At 41.9% G+C, this 27,266-nt stretch overlaps 1 protein-coding gene across 7 annotated transcripts in view; it reads right to left on the bottom strand.

The window, feature by feature from the left end:
* The window catches only part of ttc28 (tetratricopeptide repeat domain 28), an 886,755-nt gene that overhangs the window by 203,682 nt on the left and 655,807 nt on the right, over positions 1–27,266 (bottom strand). For all 7 annotated transcript variants that reach the window (XM_059988046.1, XM_059988048.1, XM_059988047.1 and 4 more), the window contains 4 exons: positions 21,893–23,234; positions 9,553–10,076; positions 7,128–7,237; positions 1,063–1,192 (listed from right to left, as the gene is read on the bottom strand). In XM_059988046.1, coding sequence (XP_059844029.1) covers positions 1,063–1,192; positions 7,128–7,237; positions 9,553–10,076; positions 21,893–23,234 — 2,106 coding nt within the window. The remainder of the gene's footprint in view (positions 1–1,062; positions 1,193–7,127; positions 7,238–9,552; positions 10,077–21,892; positions 23,235–27,266) is intronic.

Raw genomic sequence — 27,266 nt, 5'->3', positions numbered from 1 at the left:
TGGGTTATAGCAGCAGTTGACCACACAGGAGGCAGCTAATAAATTGTCAATGTATGTATATAATCTAACCTAAATATCTTAGACATTTTTCGAAAGCCATTAAGTCATTCTCCCTACGTTCTCCTTGAAAGATATTTGTTGAGAAGGACCATTCACTATTTTAGATTAACTCTATACACATGGATAATTATGCAAAGATTTTCTGTGAAATTAACACACATTTTAAACATACATGCCTCTTCCATCAAAGTTATTAAACATATTTTTCAATTATCTGCACCTTTTGCCTGAATAATGAGTCACTACAGTTACACACAAAACTGAAGCAGATTAAAATTATTTTGACAGAGGTAGGGATAAGTTGCAACTCCATTAAAGAACCAAGACCTACCATATCAGGTACAATATGATACAGACATAATTAGAATTCTCTAATTAACAAACTCGTACTGAACCAATATATTTTCCATTTGTTCCCTGCAGTTAAATCAGAGTGAGACTGCTAATTGAAGGAAACATTTTTGCAGCTGTTGATGTCTTTGCCCACTTCACTGATTTGTCTGTCAAATACTTGTTTTTTGAATTGTTGTTCATTGACAGCAGTTATAGCCAATCTGTGCATCACAAGGTTTCAAAAGCAATATTGAAGAGAATGGCCAAATAATTATTTTTAATGGAGCTAATTTTTAGAAACCTCTTAGTAAGGAGAGCACAGTGGGGTCCCTACATAGATTTACCAACACACGACGACCGTGAATGATAATAGGTGAATTTATATCCTAAATCACAGCTCACAATCTCAGCTGTGGTGTATAATGTAAATCAATACTTCCTAATTGGATGGAAGAGAAAAGCAAAAGAAGGCTATTATGAACTAACAAAGACAAAATCGCAAGTTTCAGTGAAATTACCAGAGATCAGGCATCCAACCTTCCAGCAGCTGTTGGCTAATGCTTGAGAAGAAATAAAGAAAGGGGGAAAAGAAAATTACTTTGAAAAGTACAGTCGTGAAACTGCCCCCAGGAACTGACCGGACAGAGAATGTTTCCGAGTGCTACGTACCCAGGCTGACCAAAACTCGCTGCAATGCTTGATAGGAGGATGTTTGGAGGTCAAAGAGTGAAAGTTTATAATCAGTGCTGTGCTGTGCTTCATGGCGAATGTTTTCAAATAAAGCAGATGCTCTATAAAGCTGAAAAAGAAATGAGTATTACAACTTATTTATCACAGGGTGTTTTGTGTATCAAGACAGGTATCTGTTGAGTAGACAAGCATTTGTTCCTTTTTTATCAGGAATATAATTATTTGGCAGTGCACAATTACTCCTGGGAGCCCCAAAACCAAGGCATTTGATGACCGATGTCCAATACTGTCAGAACAGAACCACAATCAGGTTTAATGTCACTGGCATATGTTGTGAGATTTGTAAACTTTGTGGCAGCAGTACAATGTTGTACATGACAATAGAGAAAGAAATCAATTACAGTAAGTGTATATATTAAATAGTTAAATAAGTAGTGCAAAAATAAAGATTAAAAAGGCAGTGAGGTAGTGTTCATGGTTTCAATGTCCATTTAGAAATTGGATGACAGAGAGGAAGAAGCTGTTCCTGAATCACTGAGTGTGTGCCTTCAGGCTCCTGTACCTCCTTCCTGATGTAGCAGAGAGAACAAAGGCATGACCTGAGTGATGGGATTCTCATTGATGGACACTGCTTTTTTGAGACACCGCTCCTTGAAGATTCCTGAATACTATGGAGGCCAGTGCTCACGATGGAACTGACTGAGTTTACAACTCTCTGCAGCTTACTTCAATGCTCTGCAGTAGCCCAATTTCATCCCCCCCCCCCATACTACACGGTGATGCAGCCAGTTAGAATGTTTCCAAAAGTACATCTGTAGAAATCTTCCCATGTTTTTTGAGACATACCAAATCTCTTCAAACTCCTAATGTAATATAGCCACTGTCATGCCTTCTTTATAGCTGCATTGATATGCTGGGTCCAGGTTAGATCCTCAAGAGATATTGGCGCCCAGGAATTTGAAGTTGCTCACTCTTTCCACTTCTGATCCCTCTGAGGACTGGCTTCCCTTATCAATAGAGCGATGCTGCAGGTAGTTCTGCTTCCACCCAGCACCAATGGCCCAGACTCAATCTTTACCTCAGGTATTGTTCTTGTAGAGCTTGAATATTCTCCCTTCCAGCTTTGCTCCAGTGCTTCAGCTTCCACTCACATTCCACAGGTTGGTAGATGAATTGATTTCTATAAATTAACCCAAGGTTAGGTAAATGGCAGGAGAATCAGGGTGGGTTTTTGTTCAGCATACTTGAGAGGGAAGAGGTAACAAGGTGCCACGTGTGGGGGTTAGTTTACTTGTCGATCGAAAGCCGCTTCTACCGTGCCGGTCATCAATTGGCCCTTTTGAAGTACGTAGCAGCTCTTTCCCATTGGTTGCATTGTGTGCCATGACTTCAGTGCCCGGTTTCAGGCACCTCAGGAGTATAAGATCGCACAGGTGGGAGTATCGGTCTCTCACCTTTAGTCTCCAGGGGTTCTTCACACTGAGGTTGCGACCGGTACTGAAGAATCAGTGGGAAGATATGCTCCAGGCTTGCACCCTTGGCTAGGTATCCGTTTGTTGAATATTTAGGTTTGTAGTTTGTGTAACTTGGGGGGAACTTGGATGTCTGATCGGATTTTTTACTGTTTGTAAATAAGTGATCAACATGCTTATTCATAATCAGTGTATTCTGTCTCCTTTACCAAACCTGGGAAACACAATTCCACCTTACACAAGGAAATGAATGGGGCCTGGGAATACTCTGAGAATCAGCACAGTGCTTATAGTTGCATGAGTCACAGCAGCATGGATTGTATTACTTCCCTCAATGTCCTAACAGTATAACAGAATTTATATGATAGGTTATGTTTGTGTATTTAAACTAATAATTCTTCCTTCCTTTGGCTTTCTCCACTGCTAACTTTAATTCCTTAGACAGTACCAAATCTTGAAAAAAATTAGCCTCTTTTAATTCTGCTTTTAAAGAAAGCTTTCAAGAGCAGAACTCTTCAAATTTTGTCAGCTCCTTCATGGGCACTGCTCTCTGTAGTGTCCAGGACATTTTCAAGCAGCGATGCCTCAAAATGGTGGTGATCATTGTTAAGGATCCCCATCACCCAGGACATGCCTTCTTCCCACTGCTATCAGGTAGGAGGTACAGGAGCCTGAAGGCACAAATTCAGTGATTCAGGAACAGCTTCCTCCCCTCTGCCATTCGATTTCTGAATGGACATTGAACCCATGAACACTACCTCACTACTATATATATATACATACACACACATACACACACACACACACACGCATACTTACTGTAATGCACAGGGTTTTTTTTCTCTATTATTATGTATTGCTACCACAAAGACAATAAATTTCACAACACTTGCTGGTAATATTAAAACTGATTCTGATTCAAATCCAGAATGAACCACAGTCATGTCTTCCATGTACAAAATATAGTACAGCTCTGCTGAGTACCTCTGTGGGTTTGAAACTGAAATATTTTATCAATTGTGAGTTGTTCCTTTTCATGTACAGAGTATTGCATATCATGTGATCTGCAAATTCATTCCATCCACAAAAGCTCATTCCTCCGGCAGACGGACGATGTCTAGTGTTCTGTGAAAGGAATGAATGAAGTGTATGGCATATCGGAAAAATGGCTATTAAGTCCACGCTGAAAGCACGGCACATCTTGTCAACCCTGCCTTTCTTTCACACAGCATACTGCATATATCATTCACAAACTGCTGAATACCCTATGACATGCACATTCACTCGATACAGCGTAATGCACATTTTACACCCAGCAAGCTGCAGCACTAATAAATCAAATTGCATTAACATTTGCAACACTGTTGTAACTCATGAAAATAAATGAATCTGACTCCAACAGTCTCTGCATCAGATATCTGCCCCGATATAAACTTAACCTGAACGTGAACCCACACAACAATGGCCGATCCAAACATACATCAACTGAGATATAGGCCCTTTCCAGCCCTTCAAGCCAAGCCACCCAGCAATCCCCCAATTTAATCAGGGGACAATTTATGGAGACCAACTAACCTACCAACTGGTATGTCTCTGGACTGTGGGAAGAAGGAGGAAGGAATCCCACGTAGTCACAAGGAGAAGATACAAACTCCTTCCAGGCAGCGGTGGAAATTGAACCAGGGTTGCTGACACTGTAAAGCATTGTGCCAATAGCTACACCACTGTTCTCAGTGCGAGGACATAATTTGTTGATACCTACTTTTCAATACAAGGGTCAGGTAGCCTGGATCTACTCTATGTGTACAGCAATTACAGTGCAGTGATATGGAGATACTAATTGAAGCACTTATCGGTGGTCTCCAGTGGTCTATAGTGGTCTGGAGTTGCGGAGATGCACGGTGCAGAAGCAGGCCCTTCTGCCCATCATGCTCGTGCCATCCTATCTGCATAACGTCAGCAATCTCATTGCCTGCATTGAAGTCCACATCGTTTGGGGTGGTACGGTACTGTAGTGGTTAGCACAACGCTTTACAGTACCAGCGACCCAGGTTCAATTCCTACTGCTCCCTGTGAGGTGTCTGCTCATTCTCCCCATGACTGTGTGGGTTTCCTCCTGGTGTTTCCATTTCTTTTCGCAATCCAAAGATGTTCTGGTTGGTAGACTAATTGCCCATTATTAATTGTCCCATGATTAGACTAGGATTAAATCGGAGGGGAGTGCTGGGCTGGGTGGCTTTAAGTACCGGAAGGGCCTATTCAGTGCTGTATCTTAAATCAATACACAAATACATAGACAGAAGATAGACAGATGGATAGATGCATAGATAAATAAATAACATTTTAAATATCTATCCGAATGCCTCTTAAAAATAGCAATTGATTATATTACTTGTTCAGCAGCTCATTCCTGATATCAACCATTCTTTTTTTAAAAAAACCCACAGATCCCCTTTGAAACTCCTTCTTCTCACATTAACTTTATGCTCTCTTTTTCTTGATGTTCCTACCATGACAAAATAGTTCAGCCCATGGATGATACCTCTGCTCATACTCATGGTCTGAAGCTCCCTGAAACCTATTCGTAATGTAGAGAATATCGAAAGGCCTGGATAGAGTGGATGTTTCCTATGGTGGAGGATGTCTAGGACGAGAGGGCACAGTCTCAGAATTGAGGGAAGTTCGTTTAGAATGGAGATGAAGAAAAGTGTCTTTAGCCAGAGGATGATGAATCTGAGGAATTCTTTACCACAGACGGCTGTGCAGGCCAAATCACTAGGAACATTTAAGGCTGAGGTTGATAGGTTCTTGATTAACTGGGGCATGAAAGGTTACGAGGAGAAGGCAGGAGAATGGGGTTGAGAGGGATAATAAATCCACCATGATGGAATGGCCAAGCAAACTCAATGGGCTGAATGGCCTCATTCTGCTCTGATGTCTTATGGTCTTGTGGGCATTACGTAAATACAAATTACTGTTTTTGTTTTACACCTAATGTCCACAAGAAGAAAGCAATTTATTTAACCAAGAAACCTCCAACCATCACAAACAGGTTCATAAAGGACACACAAGAATATATAAAACCATTTGGATCTGATCCCAAGAAGAACTGAATTATTTATGTATCCAATCATTAGATATTGGATATTCCCTAAAATGATGTTCAGCTCATTTATGGAAGTGGACAGCACCATTAAAGGCTTAGGATTTCTACGGAAGACCTTGAACTTGCAACAATCCTTAAAAGTTATCATCATGACAAATTACTTCAGATACAGAAAATGCCAGAAAAAACTAATGGCAGGTCAGATATCAATCTTCCCTTCCACCACAGTGTGAAGTTACTACAATATTTCTAAAGGAATCACTTTTCTTTCAGAAAGAGAGGATTTTCATGTAATGGCAGTTTTGATATGTTATGGTCATCTATTTCTTTGGTTGTGTTGCTTGACTGCATCAGAGTGAACACAACTATAAAGACGGATAAATATTCTTAAAGAAATTCCTCTCTTCAGTGAAGTGCTGGATTGTGCCAAAGGAGTGAATGATCAGAACTTTTCATTCATCAATGGAAGTTGGAATTACTCCTGGCAACCTTTGTTAATTTTAACCTCAGTTCTTTAGCAGTAAATTTTATTCAGTTCTTTTGATTGATGAGACCCACGTGCCTTTTTCACCTGGTTTTATCTCTTGTGCTTTTTGCCTATAATTCATTTGCCAACCATTATTAAAAGAAACTAAACCACCTATATAAAAGAAAACAATGTATCGAGTAGCTTATTAAAACCTCTCAAGGTTTATCTTTGATTTACTTATTTATTGAGATACAACACATAATAGGCCCATCTGGTATTTCAAGCCACACTGCCCAAAAGCCTTCTGATTTAATCTTAGCCTCATCACAGTACAATTTCCAATGACTGATTAACCTACCAATTGGTATGTTTTTGGACTGTGGGAGGAAACTGAAACATCCGGAGGAAACCCACTTGGTCACAGGGAGAACGTACAAACTCCTTACAAAGAGCAGCAGGAATTGAACCCAGGTACTATAAAGTGTTGTGCTAGCCACTATGCTACCATGATACCTAATAAATTTAGTAACAATACATTAGAGCGATCCCTTACTGAGTCTCAGTAGCATTAAATTTTACACTTCTGACCTTCACAAATGATTCTCCATCATTTTTGATGTAGTTTTATTTCAAAGGTTCAAAAAAAAGTTCAAAGGCTGATTTATTATCAAAGTATGTATGCAGTATACATCTCTGAGATTCTGCTTCTCCAGATAGCCACAAAACAAAGAAAACTATGGAAGTCACTTAAGGAGAAACAGCAAACCCACCCCTTCTGCATAAAAAATGAATGGCAACACAATCATCAACACCCCAAATCCCCCTTCCCTCCACAAACACAACAAGAATATCAACTCCCAAACTAAAATATTAAGTAATTATAGCACAAATAGAAAAGTTAAATGGAACACTTGTCCCATCATTCTCCAGCCTTAGTGATACCACCCATCTTTCCAATGGGACATTTACAGGATTTGACTCTCTTGCTGCGAGATACCTGGTGTTGTGCCTCTTCCAGGTTCCTGCTGGCCCATAGTGAAAGTCCCAAGCGATGCCTGATTTTGGCCTCATCTTCTCTCCGACCAAGCTGTTCTGCAAGTCTCAAACCTGAGCAATGAAGGGAAATCATGTGAAATACTCCAGCAAGACTTATTGGACAATAAGTGGTAGAAAGAAATCAAGTTTGTGTTAAGAGTTAGTAAAAGTAGATAGTGAGAGATATTGTATTAAGATAAATGAAACCTTTGAACACTACACACTTGAACAAAGGAGATGAGACTACAATGTGAATGAATTGAAATCCAGTTTTTTTTTGTTGAAGAGAAAAATACAACTAAATTCTTTCAACGAGCCCAGGCACTGTGGATTAAATCTTCAATTACTACTGACTTTTAAATCAGGTTTGAACCGTCACACTCCAGTCAACATAACCATAAAGCAAGAACTAAACTAATTCAACGTCCCTGAGGAAAATCATATAAATTGGAATGAAAAACCAGCAACTCTAAGGTGCACCTAGTCTCTGCTGTAATTGATGAGGTAAGAGGGGGAGGTGGATGCCTGTAGTAGTAAAAGCCATTGATGTTTTTCAGGAATAGTGGGCCATAAGTTGCAATACTACCTTTTAATGGCATTAAAATAGCACTGCAGTTCAACCTAATGATGTCTGTGAATGCTGAACACTGGTCATGAATTTCAGTTCATGGTTCACAAAATCACCTTTTTATATTTCCTTATGTAATGCCACTATTAAGCTAACATTACTAGTTTCAGTTATTAGCATCTTCTATTGAAATGGGCATTTAGGAACACTGTTCCAGCTACTGGTGCATTCCCCATCACCCAGGTCATAACAATAGGTGAGGAGGGGTGGAAGTGGGCTCCTGGGTGGTGTGAAGGAGCAGGGCAAGCTGGCGAAAAACAGTGCCCACAAGAGCCAAGTTCTTCATGCACAGGCATCTCAAAGAGCTTCAGGGTAATATCAGGTATTTCTAGCAAGAGACTGCCAGGGTGATCTATGCAGGTAGGAATAGCAAATGAGTGAAATATCCGAATGCACGATGTTCCTAACTGGAACGCCATGCATTCAGAAAATGTCATATCATGCAAAGAACTTTGATTGTGGACTTCAGAAAGTTTAGGACACCAGTCCTCATAAATCATCCAGATGTGGAAAGGGTGAGCAACTTGAAGTTCAATATCTTTAGGGATCTAACCTGGACCCAACAATTTGATGCAGCTCTAAGGAAGGCATGGCAGTTGTTTTATTTCATTTGTAGTTTGAGGAGATTTGGTACATCACCAAAAACACACAGATATCGACAGATGTACTGTGGACAGCGTTCTAAATGGCTCCACCACTGTCTGGTATGGCGGGGGGTGGGGGGGGGGGTTACTGCACAGGATCGAAATAAGCTTAGTCAACTCCTTCATGGGCACTAGCCTCTGTAGTATCCAGGACATCTTCAAGAAGCAGTGGAAGCAGTGCCTCAAAAGGCAGCATCGATCAGTAAGGATCCCCATCACCCAAATCTGGCCTTGTTCTCATTGCTACTATCTGAAAGGAGGTATAGAAGCCTGAAGGCACACACTCAGCGATTCAGCAACAGTTTCTTCCCCTGCCATGCAGTTTCTGAATGGACATTGAACCCATGAATACTACCTCACTACTTTATTATCTCCTATTTTTGCACTATTATTAAATTTAATTTATATATATATAATATTACGTAATTCATGTTTTTTCTATTATTATGTTTTGCATTGTACTGCTGCCACAAACACGACAAATTTCACCACATACACCATTGATATTAACCCTGATTCTGATTTGGGAAAACCTGACATGCAGGAAAACGCATGTGCCCATTCCACCTGCTCCTGTGAAATCTATTTTCAGGTCTGGAGTTGGGCTGACCTTCCTTATCACAATGAGCATCTAACTGAGATGTCAGGTAAATCAGCGGCAGCAGCCTAGAAAGAACTCCAGGCCTGGAAGTAAACACTGAAGTGGCATTCAACTCCTCAGGTAAAGGGGCCAAGAGGCACATCTGAGACCGTGTTTCAGGTTGCAGGACATCACAGGTCTCGTGTAATGCACTGTAACTCAGCAGAGACATGTTTCAGACTCCAGGTGGAAAAGCTCCCTGAAAACCTGAAAAGCTCCCTCTACTTTGCATAAGTGCGACTGTTGATATCACTTGGAGGAATTTCAAGCCAGAGGAAAGCACAGGGATAAAAGAAGTTCACAAGGAAAAGTCATAGATCAAATTCATTTGTAGTTTGACACCTAGAAAGCCAATTCTAGCTAGGAATTTTTGGGGTGGACTGTCCAAATGAATTTCAAATGTTTAACCTATGCTTAGGGAGAAAGGAAAATGTTAGGAAAAAAACACATCAGAGATAGGCACATATTAATTTACCTTCCTGTAAATACATGACTGCCTGTGAGTAGTTCTGTAGGGCGTGATGTGTCCGTCCCAAGCTGCTGTACGCAATTGTTTTAGCCACCAGGTCATTCATTTGAGCAGCTATGCTTAGATGCTGTTCTTGGTACATCACAGCTCGTTCATAATTTCCCAAAGATTCATAGGTCAATCCCAGGTTACCATAGGCACGGCCCTGACATGTAGGGTTATTAGTTTCCTCTGCAATCTCCAAATCAAGCTGATGGTACTGCAGTGAGGTTTCATATTCTGCCATCTGTTGGTAAACTCCGCCAAGGCCACAGGCCGCATCACTTTCCAAGATTCTATTTTTCATTTCGCGGGCGATGTTTAGTTGTCGCTCAAGGCAAGAAATTGCCTGCTCGTAGTTTCCTAGCTGGCTGTGTAGGCTTCCAAGTTCTCCATACGCCTGGGCTTTGTTGGACGACTCTCCAAGTTCATGAGCTACGACCAGTCTCTTTTCAAAACACACAAGAGCTTGCTGCAGGTTCCCCATTGCCCTGGACAACAAAAAGCATAGGAAAGTTAAATACCTTTCAAACAAAAAGGCCATAAAGTAGAGGAGTTTAAATATATTTTTGTTATTAATTTCTGCACTATATCCTCATTATACGCCTTTAATTAATGAGAGAATGGGAGGGGGGCTTTGGGGTGGTAAAGACTGGTTAATGAACAGTGAGCGTGAAAAATGCACTAAAACAGTATGAATAAAATAATAATCCAATCCTTGCTTCGGAAACTGTAAGGGTCATGCAACAAATGATGGTAAAATTTTGCAAATGTCTATAGATGTGCAGTGGAGAGTGTTTGACTGGCTGCATCACAGCATGGTATGGAAACACCAATGCCTTTGAGCAGAAAATCCTACAAAAAGTAGTGAATTTGGCCATCACAGGTAAAGCCCTCCCAACAATTGAGCTCATCTGCATGAAATGCTGTCGAAGGAAAGCAGCATCCATCATCAGAGATCCTTGCCACCCAGGCCACACTCTTCTCATTGCTGCCATCAGTTAGAAGGTACAAGAACCTCAGGACTTGTGCTACCAGGTTCAAGAACAGTTACTACCCCTCAACCATCAAGCTCTTGGATAAAAGGGGATAAATACACTCCACTTCACTTGCACCATCATTGAAATTTCCCACTACCAATTATTTCACTTTAAAAGCACTCTTTATCTCATGTTCTTGTTATTTGTTACTATTTATTTATATTTCCATTTGCACAGTTTGTTGTCTTCTGCACTCTGGTTGATCTTTCATTGATCCTGTTATACTTACTTTTCTAGAGATTTGCTGAGTATGCCCACAAGGAAATGAATTTCTGGGTTGTATATGGTGACATATGTGTACTTTGATAACGAAATTCACCTTACTTTAAAACAAACATTCTGCTTCTTCATGCATCAAAAATTATTTAACAAATAGGCTTGATGGTTTTGCTCCATCTGGAGATCATGTTTTGATTGGACTTTATGTTAACACAGTAGATCAAATTTCCTGCAAATATCGTTTGAGTGAATTTTTAAACTCCTGCTTTGATCATTGCACTTGTCTATGACCAAATCAGGGATTGGTCTAACAATAAGGCATTCAGCACCAGAGACAGATGCCAAAACCACTGACTCTCATAATTAACACACATAAAATGCTGGTGTAACACAGCAGGCCAGGCAGCATCTATAAGCAGAAGCACTGTCTCGGCCCGAAACATCGACAGTGCTTCTCCCTATAGATGCTGCCTGGCCTGCTGTTTTCCACCAGCATTTTGTGTGTGTTGCTTGAATTTCCAGCACCTGCAGATTTCCTCGTGTTGACTCTCATAATTACCTCAACTATACCTCTTCCCACCCTGCCAATGTGAAAATGCTATTCTCTATTCCCAGTTCCTCCGTCTCCACCGCATCTGCTCCCAGGATGAGGCTTTCCATTCCAGGACACCTCAAATGTCCTCTTTCTTTAAGAATTGTGGTTTCCCTTCTGCCATCATCAATGATGCCCTCACCCTCACCCTCTCCTCTATTTCCCGCACTTCAGCCCTCACCCCATCCTCCCGTCACCACAACAGGGGCCGTGTTCCCCTTGTCCTCACGTGCCACCCCACCAGCCTCCGGATCTAGCACATTATCCTCCGCAACTTCCGCCACCTTCAACAGGACCCCACCACTAAGCACATCTTTTGCTCTCTACCTCTCTCCGCTTTTCGCAGGGATCGTTCCCTCTGCGAATGCCTGGTCCACACGTCCCTCCCCACAGATCTCCCACCTGGTACTTATCCCTGCAAGCGCAAATGCTACACCTGTCCCTACACCTCCTCTCTTACCACCATTCAGGGCCCCAAACAGTCCTTCCAGATGAGGCAACACTTCACTGGTGAATCTGTCGGGGTCATCTATTGCATCCGGTGCTCCCGGTGCGGTGTCCTCTACATCAGTGAGACCCGACGCAGATTGGGGGACCTCTTCGTCGAGTACCTCAGCTCCGTCCACCACAACAGACAGGATCTCCCAGTTGCCACTCACTTCAACTCTGTTTCATATTCCCATTTGGATATGTCCATACATGGCCTCCTCTACTGCCATAATGAGGCCAAACTCAGGCTGGAGGACCAACACCTCATATACCGTCTGAGTAGTCTCCAGCCCCTTGGTATGAACATCAAATTCTCCAACTTCCGGTAATTCCCTCCCTCTCCCTTCCCCCATCCCACCTTCACTCTGCCTCCTCTTCCAGCTGCCTATCACCTCTCTCATGATTCTGCCTTCTTCTACTACCCATAGTGCTTTCCTGTTACATTCTTTCTTCACCTTTCCTGCCAATGCCCTCCCTGCTACCCCTTGATCTTTCCTCTGATTGCTTTTTCACCTGGCACCTACCAGCCATCTCCTTCCCACCTCCCCCCACCTTCTTTATAGGGCCCCTGCCCCTTCCTTCTTCAGTCCTGACGAAGGTTCTTGGCCCGAAACGTTGACTGCTTGTTTCCACGGATGCTGCCCAACCTGCTGAGTTCCTCCAGCGTGTTTGTACGTGTTGATTTGACCACAGCATCTGCAGTGTACTTTGAGTTTCCTACTATTTTATTCATGAAGTGAATGTCATCATTATCAGTTTAGTGTGAAATGTTAGAATGTTTCCTTATAGTTTATAATCATGTCTAATAAAATGAACAACTGTGATAGAACATTATTTCAGACCATTCCCTTTTACTTAGGTCAATGTTGCCAAATGAAGCATCGAGACAGTGGGCACAGCTGTCAGAGACCTCTGCACTCAAGCGATCTCTCTCTCGATGGTCTAATGGTTCTTGATTTGCGGAAACTTGAATAAGCAACGCTGCAGATTGTAGCATCGAAACAGTGAGCTGTTGGCCTCCTGCCTCCCCTCTCTCCTAGGCAGGGGCGACATCTATCTCTCCCTCACTAGTGGAGAGAGAGCCTGTCTGAGATGTCTAAGTGTTGAGATGGGCAGTAGTTTTTGATGGACCCTAGATTATGGTCTCTGGGGGCTTTGTTATTGCTTGCATGGTGGGTGATGGGAGTTAATTCTTTTGCTGGAGCAGGTGGAGGGAGGGGAAGGGTTGATGCTTTTGCTGCCGCGTGTGTGTGGGAGCGGGGCTTTGGGGTTCTCACATTTTCTGTCATTCAGTCTTTGGGAGTTTTTCTCTTTTTCATGGACGTCTGTAAAGAGTAAGGATTTCAGGTTGTATACTGGATACATTCTCGGATATTAAATTGAACTATTAAAGCATTGAACAGAAATGTCTTCAACACAGACAAACTCCATTATATTCAAAAAATTGAATAAACATAATATATTATTTCATAAAATTAAAAGCATATTAATTAGTTTATTATTATTTTATTTTACTATTTTAAAATATTTCACAATATTATTAATTATAATCAGTCCTGAAGAAGGGTCTTGGCCTGAAAAGTCGACTAGTTACTCTTTTCCAAAGATGCTACCTGACTTGCTGAGTTCTACCAGCGTTTTCTGTGTGTTGCTTTGGATTTTCAGAACCTGCAGACCTCATGTTTATTAATTATTTTATCTCTTATAAACTCCATTTGAAGTATAATAAGCGTTCTGTTTAGTCAGAAATGCAGCGTGAAACAGGATCCTCCGGCCCTTCGAGCAATGCCACCCAGCAAAGCCCCAATTCAATCCTAGCCAAATTTACAATGATCATTTAGCCTACCAACCAATACGTCTTAGGGCCGTGGGCAGAAACACATGCAAATACGGGGATAATGTACAAACTCCTTACAGGCAGTGATGGGAATTGAACTTGGATCGTCTGTACTGTAAAGCGTTGTGTTAACCACTACTCTTCTGTGCCACCTCAAATAATTTAAATTCCCAAAAGCTATTTATGAAAGAATTTTTAAATTATTTTTAAAAATTTTCAGAAAAAATACAGAACAGAAAAAGTAGTAACAAAAAACTGTGTGTGTATATATTTTTCTCTCTCTCTCACACACACACACACACACACACACACACACACACACACACACACACATATATGGAGACTTAAATAATTAAGAGGCATTTACCAACTTTTTGAGAGAAGAAATCTCTTCATTTCTGCTTTCATCTGTCTTTTGGTTGATCACACTGACACCTTATTGGGAGAGTTGGCAGGTCGGTTGATTTATGACAAAGAGTCTGCCAGTGACTACAGACACTAGTAGATTTGTAAGCTTTAGGGCTTAATGGTCTCAATCCACCAGTGGCAGATAGAGGCATACAAATGATACCGTGAGCTGCATCAGTCACTGTGTGAGCTTCTTTTCAATATCTTTTTCAGAAACTCCAAATCACATCCTCTTACTTGGTAACATGTCTTCGGTAGTTTACTGATTCTCTGTGTTATCTGAAAGTGTATTACTAACTGTAAACATCAGCGCCTCACCCCTCCTAAAAAAATAATGGTTCTGGGTAAACACAGTACACTATCAACAATATCATTATAACAAAGGATTGCACAGGTGACCTAATTGTAAATCAGCACTGCTCATTTCCTGAACCTTAAGAGAACAGAGTGTGGAGATTTACTGGAAGTTGCTTGGCCTGGACATGCTTTGTACATCTGGAGGTTATCAGAAGGTTGGAACAAATGAAAGAGAACTTAGTCTGACTTCAGTTTGGTAAATTTAGTCTGAGGAGATCACTGCTCTTTGAACTTCACTGAGGATTGGCTCATGGCAAACTCTTTGATTTAAAATTCAATCATTCTACACCAGCAAGCACAGCTATGAATCATTCTGACCTTTTCTTTTAATAACAATTATTCAATTACAGTTGGATACTCGATATTTTCCCCAAGCTCTGCTTCACTCAGCACTATATCTTAATAATCATTTATAAATGCCAGTCACTAGAGATTAATTCTCAAACAGTCACTTAAGTATTTTACAACATGTTAACTGACGTCATATAAGTTAGCTATGTCATTCTTTTAAAAAATTCTGCAAGATATTTATTTAAATTTAAATGAGCATAATAATAGAACTACTAGACTGTAGAGAAAGAAATAATCAATTGTGATCAAAAGCTTTTGAATCCCTATTAAATTACAATCTTAGCAAAGCAATAACCAAGTTGTAAAATAGTCAGCACTAGCCTCCGTAGTATCCAAGACATCTTCAAGGAGCGGTGCTTCGAAGAGGCAGCACCCATCGTTAAGGACCCCATCACCCAGCACATGCCTTGTTCCCATTGCCACCAACAGGAAGGAGATACAGAAGCCTGAAAACACACACTCGATGATTCATGACCAGCTTCTTCTCCTCTGCCCCCCGATTTTTGAAAGGACATTGAACCCATGAACACTTCCTCACTACTTTTATTCTTTCTGTTTTTGCACTACTTACTGAATTTAACTATTTTATATATACACAAAATAGTTAAATAAGTAGATATATACTTACTGTGATTCATTCTTTTCTATTATTATGCATTGTATTGTACTGCTGCCACAAAGTCAACAAATTCCACCACATATGCCAGTGATCCTGATTAAAGAAATAGGATTTGCAAAAATAATTCATAATGGTGGTACTGCTCTCAGAATGATAATCAGTCACGCCACAAATCTGAACTATCTTAGGAATGGCATTTGGTCACACTGGGACACAATTGCTGTTACAGTGTCCATCAGTCATAGGGGTGGATTAGCATGAGGTGAGTCAGCAACTTATGCAGTGACAGAACTGCACAATACGAGACTTGTTTGCTTGGGTCAATCAGTCACAGTGACAGTGCTGCGTTATCATGGGTCAATCAGTTACAGTAAATGGATTGCACTGTTATGAGGTCAGTCGCTAAGATAAAGTCCGTTTCCTCCTGACAGAACTTTGTTATCAAGGTGTACAGGTGAGTTACAACATCAGACTACACCGCTGAGAGGCCAATGACATAATACCCAGACAGCATTGTATAAATAAATTCCTACAGCTAATTCCCAAACTCAAGAGTGCTTGATGGATCATATGCTACTATAATCCTGTTGACCAGACCCCACTCAGTTCTTTGAGCCACGTACTGCTGAACAGCACAGAAATACAATCCCAATTATTTACTTCTTCTTGCTGCCCTTATTGTTCAGAGACTTCCCAGTAAAAATGATCCCAGGTGGGAAATATTACTCAGAGGAATTACAAAATACCATGCAATCAAATACTTTCAATAATGCTTCCCAGCTGGGACCATCCTTCCCAACTAAAGGTTCCCATTGTGGAGTAGTGCTGTGCAAGTAGAACAGGACTCCCATCCCCTCTCAATTAGGGTACATATTGTGGAATAACCCAACTTCATGTTCACAGATGAAGTTTAAGGATAATAAGTCTGTAACTGCTTTGGATCTACAGTCATCTAATGATACCCAGAAACATTGTATGTTCAAATGGTCCTGTCAAAAATATTTAAATCAGCTTGAGTGGGTATTTATGCTGTTGAATCTGGATACTTGTTAGGAGAGTTCAAATGGCTTACTTTTGCTGAACTAAACCTCAGGAATAAGATTTTATCAGAGTTACCTATGTCAACAGTCATTCATTTGGAAACCATACATATTAAGATCTAGGAGTAGAATTAGGTCATTTAGCCAATTGAGTCTGTTCCACCATGGTTATTTTTCTCTTAACCCCATTTTCCATATAAACCCTTAACCCCTTTACCAATCAAAAACCTATCAATCTCTGTCTAAACTACATCCAGCAACTTGACCACAAATCCCAGATTCAGCAACTTCTGGCTAAAGGAATTCCTCCACATCACAGTTCCAAAAGTATGTTCCTTGGTTCAAGACTCTCCTACTAATGGAAAAACCCTCTCCACCTCCACTCTATTCCAGCTTTTCATTATTCAGTTGGTTTCAGTGAGATGCTCCCTCATCCTTCTAAACTCCACCAACTACAGGCCCAAGGTTATCATTCCTCAATCCTTACATTCCTAGGATTATTCTTAAACACTTCTTCTGAATACTCTCCGTAGCTAGCACATCTTTCTCTAGATATGGGGCCAAAAATTGCTCACCATATTCCAAATACAGTCTTAGAAAGCCCCAGGAGTAAATCCATGCTTTTATATTCTATTCCTCTCAAAGTGAAAGCTAATATTGCATTTGCATTCTTTATACCAACTATGTAAGATTCCTTAAGATTGTTATAGCAAGGGGTGGTAATGGGGATAGGTCTCCACTACCTATTAAATGCTCCCAATGGCGTGCACCTCAAACAGCCTCTGACAACCAGGTCCAGCTCCTGGCCTTCATGTATGGCTTAGCTACTAAGCCCAATGGAAGTGTTGCTACTAACAGGAGAAAGAGCAAAGGTGTTTTACTGACACCTTAAAACCAGTTGTTTCAGGTGGATGGAGCTCATTAGCTGTGGCCGGCAGCTCACCTAGGAGAAGGAAAACGCTGATCTCACACCTCCACTGCCTTGTGGCTACACACACTCATGGGGAAGGCTTTAGGAGTCAACCCTGAGGGAAAAATCCAGAGCTGAAGTCCCTAAGGCAGTCCTACATCGAGTTCAATGCTGACTGGCAACTCCTGTGACACTGCTGGTGCCAAACAGTATTGGTCTCTGATGTTCCTTTTGGTTCACCAGATGCATGAAGAGGGAGTTTGCTACATGGGCAACAGCTTGCTCTCTATATTGCACTGCCCAGACTGCTAGGACACAGAATCCATCCCAGACCTACAGAAGCCCACTACTACTACTACTAACTCAATCTTCAAGTCAACCTTAAAGGAATTGTAAACTTAGTCTCCCAAGTCCACTTGTACCTCTGATTTCTGAGTTCTCTCCCTATTCGGAAAATAGTCCACATCTTTACTCTTTGTCCCAAAGTGCATAACCTTACACATTTTTATGCTATATTCCATCTGCCACTTTGTCACCCACTCTCCTAACCTGTCCAATTCAAAGCACAACTACGGAATTATGGGCTATCTCAAGATCCATCCCATTAGTTTCTTTATTCTGCTAAAGAGACAGTTTTCTCTCATCTCTTAAAAAGATCCAGGGACTCACTCCAGCACACCTCATCTGCAGCCCTTTGTTACCTCGGCCTATCATTTCCAGCCTCTTACACTACTTACACTCTTCCTTTCTGCAATTGCCTATCACCTCTCCTCACCTGGATCTACTTACCACTTGCCAACTCTTGGTCCATCCCTTCCCCTCACCTCTTTATATTGGCTTTTCCCCCACCCCCCACGCTATCCTTCAGTCCAGAATGAGTCCATTCTCAGTTAAGGGCTCCTGTTTAGGAGGGAAGTACCTGAAAATTTACTTAATTGATTCCGAGAATTTGGCACAGTTTGGGACAACATCATGGGTTGAAGGGCTTGTTCCTGTATTGTCCTGTGTTCCTAACTCTTTCCTTCATGAGCAGAAAGACCCAGTGACCTCTCTGATGTTGCTCCAAGTAACAAACAGCAGTTCCAGCAATGGTACCTCTAGCGCGGGAAGAGGTCCAAAACCGTCCAGCACTATTTCACATTCCACTCAGTATCCAGACTTGGACATACTGGGCCACTCAGATCAAAGCTTCCCTGTACGTGAACTACATCATTTTCTTCTGCTCATCCCCATGGTAGGACCACTGATTAATCAGTATGTGTGATCACTTGGAACTAGCCTGAGTCAGGAGATGAGGAGTCAACTGCAGCAGAGATGAGGCCACGTTCTTTGGCAACTGGCCCAGTTGATCCTCCTCATCCTTGATCATCAAGACTGATTACCTGAAGTTTCTAGGAGTTTGGTTTGGAGTAACTGAGGCATATAGCTGGAACTGTCCAGAGTGGCGATCCCAGGTAAAACAAAAATTCAGTATGTGAAGAGTGTCACTCCTTCTTGATGCTGAGCATGAACCTGGATATCGGCCATGAGGAGCTCTCAATGTCACTGTACATGGAGTGGGTATGGCCTATACCTGCTCCTGCATCCTGGTGGTCCCCGAAGCCATTGTCCATTTGACCTGGAGATCCAGGGTGAAGCACGTCCATCAGTTTGCCAAGCAGAGTGTCACATCCCTGGAATTCAGAAACAAACCCCAATACCTTCCTCACTTGGCAGGCAATCTTGGGGTCCTCCCTTTCAGATCCGTCCTGCACAAAGCCTTTGAGATGGCTGTGGTGTTTAGAAGCTGATCACTCACTTCTTTGTGGCCATGTTTACCAAGAAGGTTGGGAAAAGGAAACAAAATTCCTTGTTGAGGTTGCTTCAAGCAGCTTTGAAACAGAAGACTCAGATCTACAGACTGTTCCCAGGGGCATGTCCTGACGCAAACATGAACTGTTGTGATAAGGTCACCAGTTTGGTGGAAGGTTTACTTTGAGCTGCCCGAAACTGGTCTCCTGCATAAGGAGATGTCTGTAAGCAGATTCCAGGATGCAGAGCTACGTGCTGATAGACACCCTGAACACATTGCAAAGGCTTGGTGAAGAAGGACCGCATAAAGAACATAAAATATGCCATTGCATATACCACAGGAAAGAGGTACAAACTCTTTATATGCAATGGAAGAATTAAACCCAGGTCACTGGTACTGCAATAGTGTAAGACAAACCACTATACTCCCAATGACACTCATTGTTTTCACTGAAATGAATGAAATAAATTTTTGAAATAAAAAACCTTGGGTGGTGAATAAATTGCTTTACAAGCATGTCCAGATGTCTCTAAAGATTCTTTGGGAGTAGGATTTTTGCATGTGGACATGTCTTTGTCTCCAGAACTGCTAAGAGTGGCCTCTCATAGTCTCCAACAATGGACAGAACTTAAGAGCAGAAGAAACAGGAGCAGGAATAGGTCATGTAATCCGAGAGCTGCCAGTTGAACCACTGATTCACCCACTGAGTAGCAGCTAAATGCAAACAAAAACATTTAGAGTTATTTAGCACACCCTGTGGACTGTGGGAGGTGGTTGCACAGTCTGTAGTCAATCCTGAAGCCATCCAGTAAGATCCCTCGAGATCAGCGGCATACCCTTTCAAATCTCATGGAAACAAAACACATTATGCAATGTCCTCCTATCTCTCCTGATTTTGATCCACAATAGTCTCAGTGTGGAACTTTCAGATCTGATTTATATTGACTTGGGCAGACACTTGCATTGTGCAATGACTCACAGTATGTCATTGAATATATAATCGATGCCAGAAAAACTTCAGGCTTTTCAATACGGACTTTGGCTGAAAGTGCCTTGTCTGATTCTATAATCTCACCAGAACTGATGGCTAACACAATTCTGGATGGTAAATCTCAAACAATTTCCTGGTTAAAGTAGTGGATATGGCCAGTCTATCACAGGTAAAGTCCTCCCAACCAGTCAGCACAGCCCCTTCATTAAAATGGTCCTACAACCAATAGACATACTTTCAAGGAATCTACATCTCATGTTCTCGAAATTTGTTGCTTATTTATTTAATATTGTTATTTCTTTCTTTTTGTGATTGCACAGTTTGTTGTTTTCTGCACACTGGTTGAATGCCCAAGTCGGTGTGGTCTTTCACTGATTCTGTTACGGTTATCATTCTATAGATTTATTGAGTATGCCCACAAGAAAATGAATCTCAGAGTTGTATATGGTGACATATACGTATTTTGATAATAAATGTACTTTGAACTTTGAAGTTCTGCCAAATCCAGAGCAAGGGAAATTTAAAGGGAGTACCCATCTGTGCAAAGTGGTTTCCATTGTATATTAGTAGAAGCATTTCATATATTGGCATTTTCCTTTCCCCGTATCCTTTCTTCCCCTGACTATTTAAAAACATTCTGTAATGGTATTCATATGCTATTTGGAGGATCTAATTAAAGCCTCAGGAGTAGTAGTACTGCAAGAATATCAATACGATATACTAACTGCACTATAATAGGATATAAAGCTTTATTAGCTCTGCTTTGATCAGGCTTCACATTCACTGTAGTTAGATGATTAGTACAGATGCTTATTCACTCATTTTTAACTGAATTAATTTGCTTCCACAGATGGTCTGAAACAAACTGATTTAGAGCCATTATGTATAATTTGGTAAATCTTATAAACCTTAAGTGTTTTTTTTCCTCTCGGCCATGAGTGAACAATTACGGCTTGCGCACAGGCAGGGTAGATATACACATATTGTTTGATGTTGCGGTGTTCATCGAGCTTGGCAATTAGCTTGCAGATGAGTCATCACCAGTTGAGGTGATATCCACAGTGTGCAGTCGTTGGTTTTTCCCTCTGTGCGTGCTTGCATTTATATACCGGGACCTCCCCCCCCACCCCCCAGGTTCACTTGCCTCAATCCTGATTGGCTACGTCCTTAGTTGCCCTTTGAATTCTATTGGCTCACATTTCTTTGGCTCTTAGGCATTCGTAGATGGTACCTATTTTGATACGTTTGTTTGCAGCGTTATCCGAAGAGATAACTTCTCTTCTGATAACTCCGTAAACAGACATATTGAAATAGACACCATCTACAAATCCCTAAGAGCCAAAGAAACGTGAGCCAATAGAATTACAGGAGAACTGAAGGGGTAACCAATCAGGACCAAAGCAAGTGAATGGGGGCCTATGTAAATGCAAACACTCCCAGGGAGGAACACCAACAACTGCGCACTAAGGAGGTCACCACAGCTGGTGATGAAATGTCTGCAAGCTAATTGCCAAGCTCGCTGAACACTGCAACATCAAACGCCTCAACCCGAGCTACCAATATTCACCACCATCCTTAACATACTGTACGTGCCAACATATAATGAGTCACACACACACACACACACACACACACTCACTCTTTCTTTAGCTTTGTACTTACCGATGTCCATTTCCGAGTCCCCGATAGGCTTTGGCTTGTTCCTGCATCCGATTGAGGCTCTGTGCCACTGATAAGAATTGTTCATGATATTTGACAGTTTCCTCATAATCTCCTAATGCCTCGTAGCAATCTCCCAGGTTTCCATAAGCATGCCCTCTGTCCAATACGGCATCATTACCGCTCAGCTGCTGCAGGGTCGCCAGCTGCTGTTCAAAGTAGCCGATCGCATCTTCCATGACATTCATGTTCATCTTGGTGATCCCCATGTTGCCATAGACTTGTGCCTCAATGTTGGGATTTTTCAGCTTCTGCCCCAAATCCAACTGCTCTTCATAACATTTGAAAGCCATGGTGTATTTGCCAAGGGCCATGTAGACTGCTGCAAGGTGCCCATGTGCTTTGCATTCTCCCAGCAAATCACCCAGTTCTTGATAGACCTCAAGCTCTTGTGTGTGATATCCCAGTGCTTTGTCGTATTTCTGTATTAGTCGGTAGGCAGTACCCAGAGCTGCATAAGCTGAGGCTTCAAGTTTCCGATCTTTAACCTGATGAGCCAAGGTCAGCTGCTGTTCATAGAACTTAACTGCGCCATTCACATCTTTCTTGCACACTAAAATATCACCCAGATTGCCCAAGGCTCGAAATTTGGCTTGAGGATTGTTTAGAGATTGGGCTAACGATAGAACATATTTCTGACATTCTTCTGCTTTAGTATAGTTGGTAAGGGCCTTAAATGCTAGGCCCAAGTTGCAATAAGCCTTTGCCTGGCTAAGTTTATCATGCAAATCCTTGGCGAGAGCTAAATCTTGTTCGTAGTACTTTACAGCCTCTTGGTAGCTTCCAAGACAATAATGTGCGTAGCCAAGGTTATGACACACTTTTCCCTCACCTTCCATGTCTTGTAAGTCAGGAGACAAGCGTAAATACTGTTCGTAATATGGAACAGCTTGAACGAACTCTCCTCTTGAGCAGTGGAAGTTGCCCAGGTTGCTAAGCGCACGGGCCTCACTTTGTATATCCCGCAGCTCTCGTGCTATGTTCAGATGACTTTGGTAATGTTGCAAGGCCCTATCATGGGCACCCAGGGCCTGGTAGGCAACAGCAAGATTGCCATGGGTCGATGCCTGTGATGCCCGGTCATTTACTTCCATGGAGATCTGTAGTTCTTGACGGTGGTACTTCACTGCCTGGTCATACGAGCCCAGTGCGTTATACGCATTCCCCATATTTCCATAAGCTCTTCCCTGCGCGGCATAGTCATTGAGCTCCTGAGCAATGGAGAGGTGAGTCTTGTGGAGTTTCAGAGCACTTTCATAATCTCCTTTCATCTGGTGGATTATACCTAATTAATCAAAGCACAATTAAGATTGGTTTAGCTGTCGCTGAAGTGAAAACAATTTGGATAGTCAGTCTTTGATTTTAAAAAGCGCTGCACACATCAAAGTGGAACGGGAACTTTCAGCAAGTATGTCAGAACTTACCTGCTTCAAAATTTATGATTGTTACATGTGGATTCCATTATCTTTTACTGTTCCCAATGTAGACATTAATTTACCCACCCTGGATTTTACAGTTAGAATTGCAACATTTGCGGGTAAAGAGGCTACTTAGGGTTAATGCTGTTCAATGCTGTTGGCTGGTTTATATGGTGCAGAAAACTGTGACAAAACATTTATGATTATGCATCATTGTTATTCCTCTCCACACCTTGTGACACATCAGGCAGTAGTTTTTTAGCATTTGAGGCCAAGTTGTGAGCTCAACACTCAACCTAGCTCGGATGGAAAGCATGCAAGGAGCCAGCTGGATTTGAAACCTTGACCACTCACCTTGAAGTCCCATGCTGATGCCACTGCACCACCAGATGGCTATGCCTCATTGATATAAGTAAGACTCCATGCCTGTCCATTCACATGAATTGTGTACTTCCACTTCTGTGGCACTGTCCATCTCCACCACTTTCTCAGGCCATCTGCTGCTGCAACTCCCACCAAAGGGGAGAAGGCAGGAGATTGGGATTGAGAGGGAAAATGTCAGCCATGATCAAGTAGTGGAGCAGGCTCGATGGGCTGAATGGCCTAATTCTGTCCTAATGCCTTATGGTCTAATATTTTTCTTACTTTCAGACATTTTCATTCCAATGCTCTCTTTATTGACTTAAGCTCACTGCAAGCTCTGCTGTGATTTCCTGCCCTATAGCAAGTCCCATTCAGCACCATTACCATAACTGCTGACGGATACTGGCTCATGGTGAACTAATAATCACATTCAAATTCTCATCCTTTTGTTCAAATTCATCTGTGAAATCAGCACCTCCCATCTTCATTGCTCTGTCTGCTTTACCAGATCTCTCCCGCTTTACATTCTTCCCACTCTGACCATTTGCTCCATCACAAATAGCAGACTCAATGGGCTGAATGGACTCACGTTTGGCACTAATCACAGGAATGTCCTCTGTAATTTTCTTCTCCTCTATTTCTCTAAAGCACAGAACCTACTTAATTATTCAAACATTTCATTGCATACACTAAAAATGGATATTTTCCTTGGGTAAAACATGTAAATTCACTTTCCCAGTTGGTATCAGAATTAATCACCTCCTTCTCTCTCCCTCCATTTATTTGCTTATCATCATGACATACCTGCTCTCACCCTATTAGAGATATTCCCTAAGTCCTATCTGTCACTAACCCCCCCCCCCACCCTCTCTGCAACTTAAAGCAAACTTGTTTCCAGAAGACCAAGAGAATAGGAGAAGAATTAGGCCATTCAGCCCATCAAGTCTGCTCCACCAGTCCACCCAGGCTGATTTATTAGCCCTCTCAGCCCTATTCTCCTGCCTTCTCCCTGTAACCTTTAATCAGGAACCTATCAACCACCACCTTAAACATATTCAATGACTTGACCTCCACAACCATTTAGGAATTGAATTCCAAAATTCACTACCTTCTGGCTAAAGAAATTCTTCCTCATCATTGTTCTAAATAGATGTTCCTCTATTCTGCAGCTCTGCCCTCTGGTCCTAGTCTCCCCCACTATAGGAAACATCCTCTCTACATCCACTCTATCTAGGCCTTTCAATATTCAAAAGGTTTCAATGAGATTCCCCCCCGCCAACCCTTCCCGATTCTGCTAAACTCATGCAAGTACAGGCCCAGAGCCATCAAATGCTCTTCATATGTTAACCCTTTCATTTCAAAATCATTCTTGTGAACCTCCTCTGGACCCTCTCCAATGCTAGCACATCTTTTCTTAGATAAGAGACCCAAAACTGCTCACGATACTCCAAGTGCGGTCTGACCAATGCCTTATAAAGGCTCAGTATCACATCCTTGTTCTTATAGTTCAGTCCTCTCCTTCCCAGCTATGACAAGTGATTTCAGCCAGAAGCACCATTTTTTTCTTTCTCTAAAGATACTAGCAGACCCAGCGGATTGAGCAGATGAGACCTACAGTGAGATCCAACAGCTAGGAACTGCAACGATCCGTGGGGAGCGAAGGGCATGGCAAGGCACAGGAAATGTCACCGTCATTCACTACAACCGAGGAAGACATCAGTTTGTGACGTTTGTTTCTACCACTGGACCTGGACCTCTACGGTTGATAGAGCGGAACTGCCCCAGTGTAACAGCTCTTCCACTTTAAAAACTCTCCTCCACAGGTTTCCTGTCATTGTCAGACCACTACCAAACCTATTAAGAGCTTCCAACAATTTTTGGAGGGGGGTCATAGCTTTCCATAAGAGCATAGCATCATTATTCCCATCACACTCCCTATGATTCTCTAGTCTGCTCAAAGCAAAGTAAACATAAGACAATCAAAAGTTCTGATGCTCATCCCCCCTTCCCGTTCTTCCATGGTCCTCTGTCCTCTCCTGTCACCCCATTTCTCCAGCCCTTTGTCTCTTCCACCAGTCAACCTCCCAGCTCATTACTTCACCCCTCCCCCAGTTTCACCTATCACCTACCACCTTGTACGTCTTTCCTCCCCCCACATTCATATTCCGACTTCTTCTTTCTTTCTTTCCAGTCCTGATGGAGGGTCTCGGCCAAAACTTCAACTGTTTATTCCCATCAATAGATGCTGCCTGACCTGCTAAGCTCCTCCAGCACATTGTGTGCATTACTCTAGGTTTCCAGCATCTGCCATAACTCTTGTGTCTACATCTAGTAGTGAATCTGTAGAATCTGTTACCACAGGCAGCTGTGGAGACCAAGTCTTTATGTATATTTAAGGCAAAGGTTGACAGATTCTTGACTGGTCCAGTCAAGGATACAGGGTGAAGGCAGGAGTTTGAGGGCTGAGAAGAAAGTTTGATCAGCCATGATGAAATTGAGGAGCAGACTCAATTAGCAAAATGGTCTAATTATGTTCCTACATTTTACAGTCTTACAATCTTATCTAACCTCCTGTAGTGATCATCTCCACGATGAATTTTAAAAATTCTCAGCTCAGGATATTAATGAGACAGGAAATTCCAGACCATAATGATTTCAGAGAGTTCAGCGTTCTTTTCTAGCACTCTAGTTTTTCAATCCCTGAATAAAAACTTCCTGTGTCAAAAGGAAGCATCAGTTTTAGATTAAATACTTCATGTAATGGATATAGAGAAAGCTGAAGTAATCAGAAACAAAAGACAGAAATGTTGGAAATGGTCAACCAATCAGTAAGCATTTTAATGAGAAGATTCAAGGATTAAATGCTTTCAAATGAAGACATATTTCAAAAATATTAGTCTGCTCTTCTTTCAGATATTGAATGGCCAGCTATACAGTTTTCTTTTTGCTGCACATCAGCATTTTGCAAATACACAGACTGACTGTAAGTAACAAGGCAACACACACAAAACACTGGAGGAACTCAGCAGGCCAGGCAGCATCTATGGAAAAGAGTAAACGGTCAGCGTTGCAGGCTGAGACCCTTCATCAGGAAACTCGGCATTTTCTCACGTTTGGAAATGACATGGTTTGTCAACTAAAGGGCTTTTCTCTTTTGTTTTCTTTTAGAGATACAGCATGGTACAGGTCCTTCTGGTACTGTGAGCCGCATCACCCAGCAACTCCCGATTTAATCCTAACCCAATCACAGGACATTTACAATGACCAAATAACCTACCACTGGTATGTCTTTGGACTGAGAGAGGAAACTGGAGCACCCAGAAGAAACCGGAGCACCCGAAGGAAACCCACACATTCCACGATGAGGATGTACGAGCTCCTTACAGAGGATGCCAAGATTGAACTCCGAACTCCGACACCCCGAGTTGTAATAGCATATGCTAACCACTACACTACTGTGGGGTGCTTTAAAAGGACTGAGTTGAGCCAAACTATCTCAGGCCTAGTTCCTTTAAAATGGTAGCATTGCACAAACA

This window comes from Hypanus sabinus, chromosome 13, assembly GCF_030144855.1.
Source record: "Hypanus sabinus isolate sHypSab1 chromosome 13, sHypSab1.hap1, whole genome shotgun sequence".
Classification (NCBI taxonomy): Eukaryota; Metazoa; Chordata; class Chondrichthyes; order Myliobatiformes; family Dasyatidae; genus Hypanus; species Hypanus sabinus.
This window is presented reverse-complemented; position numbering and strand designations above follow the sequence as displayed.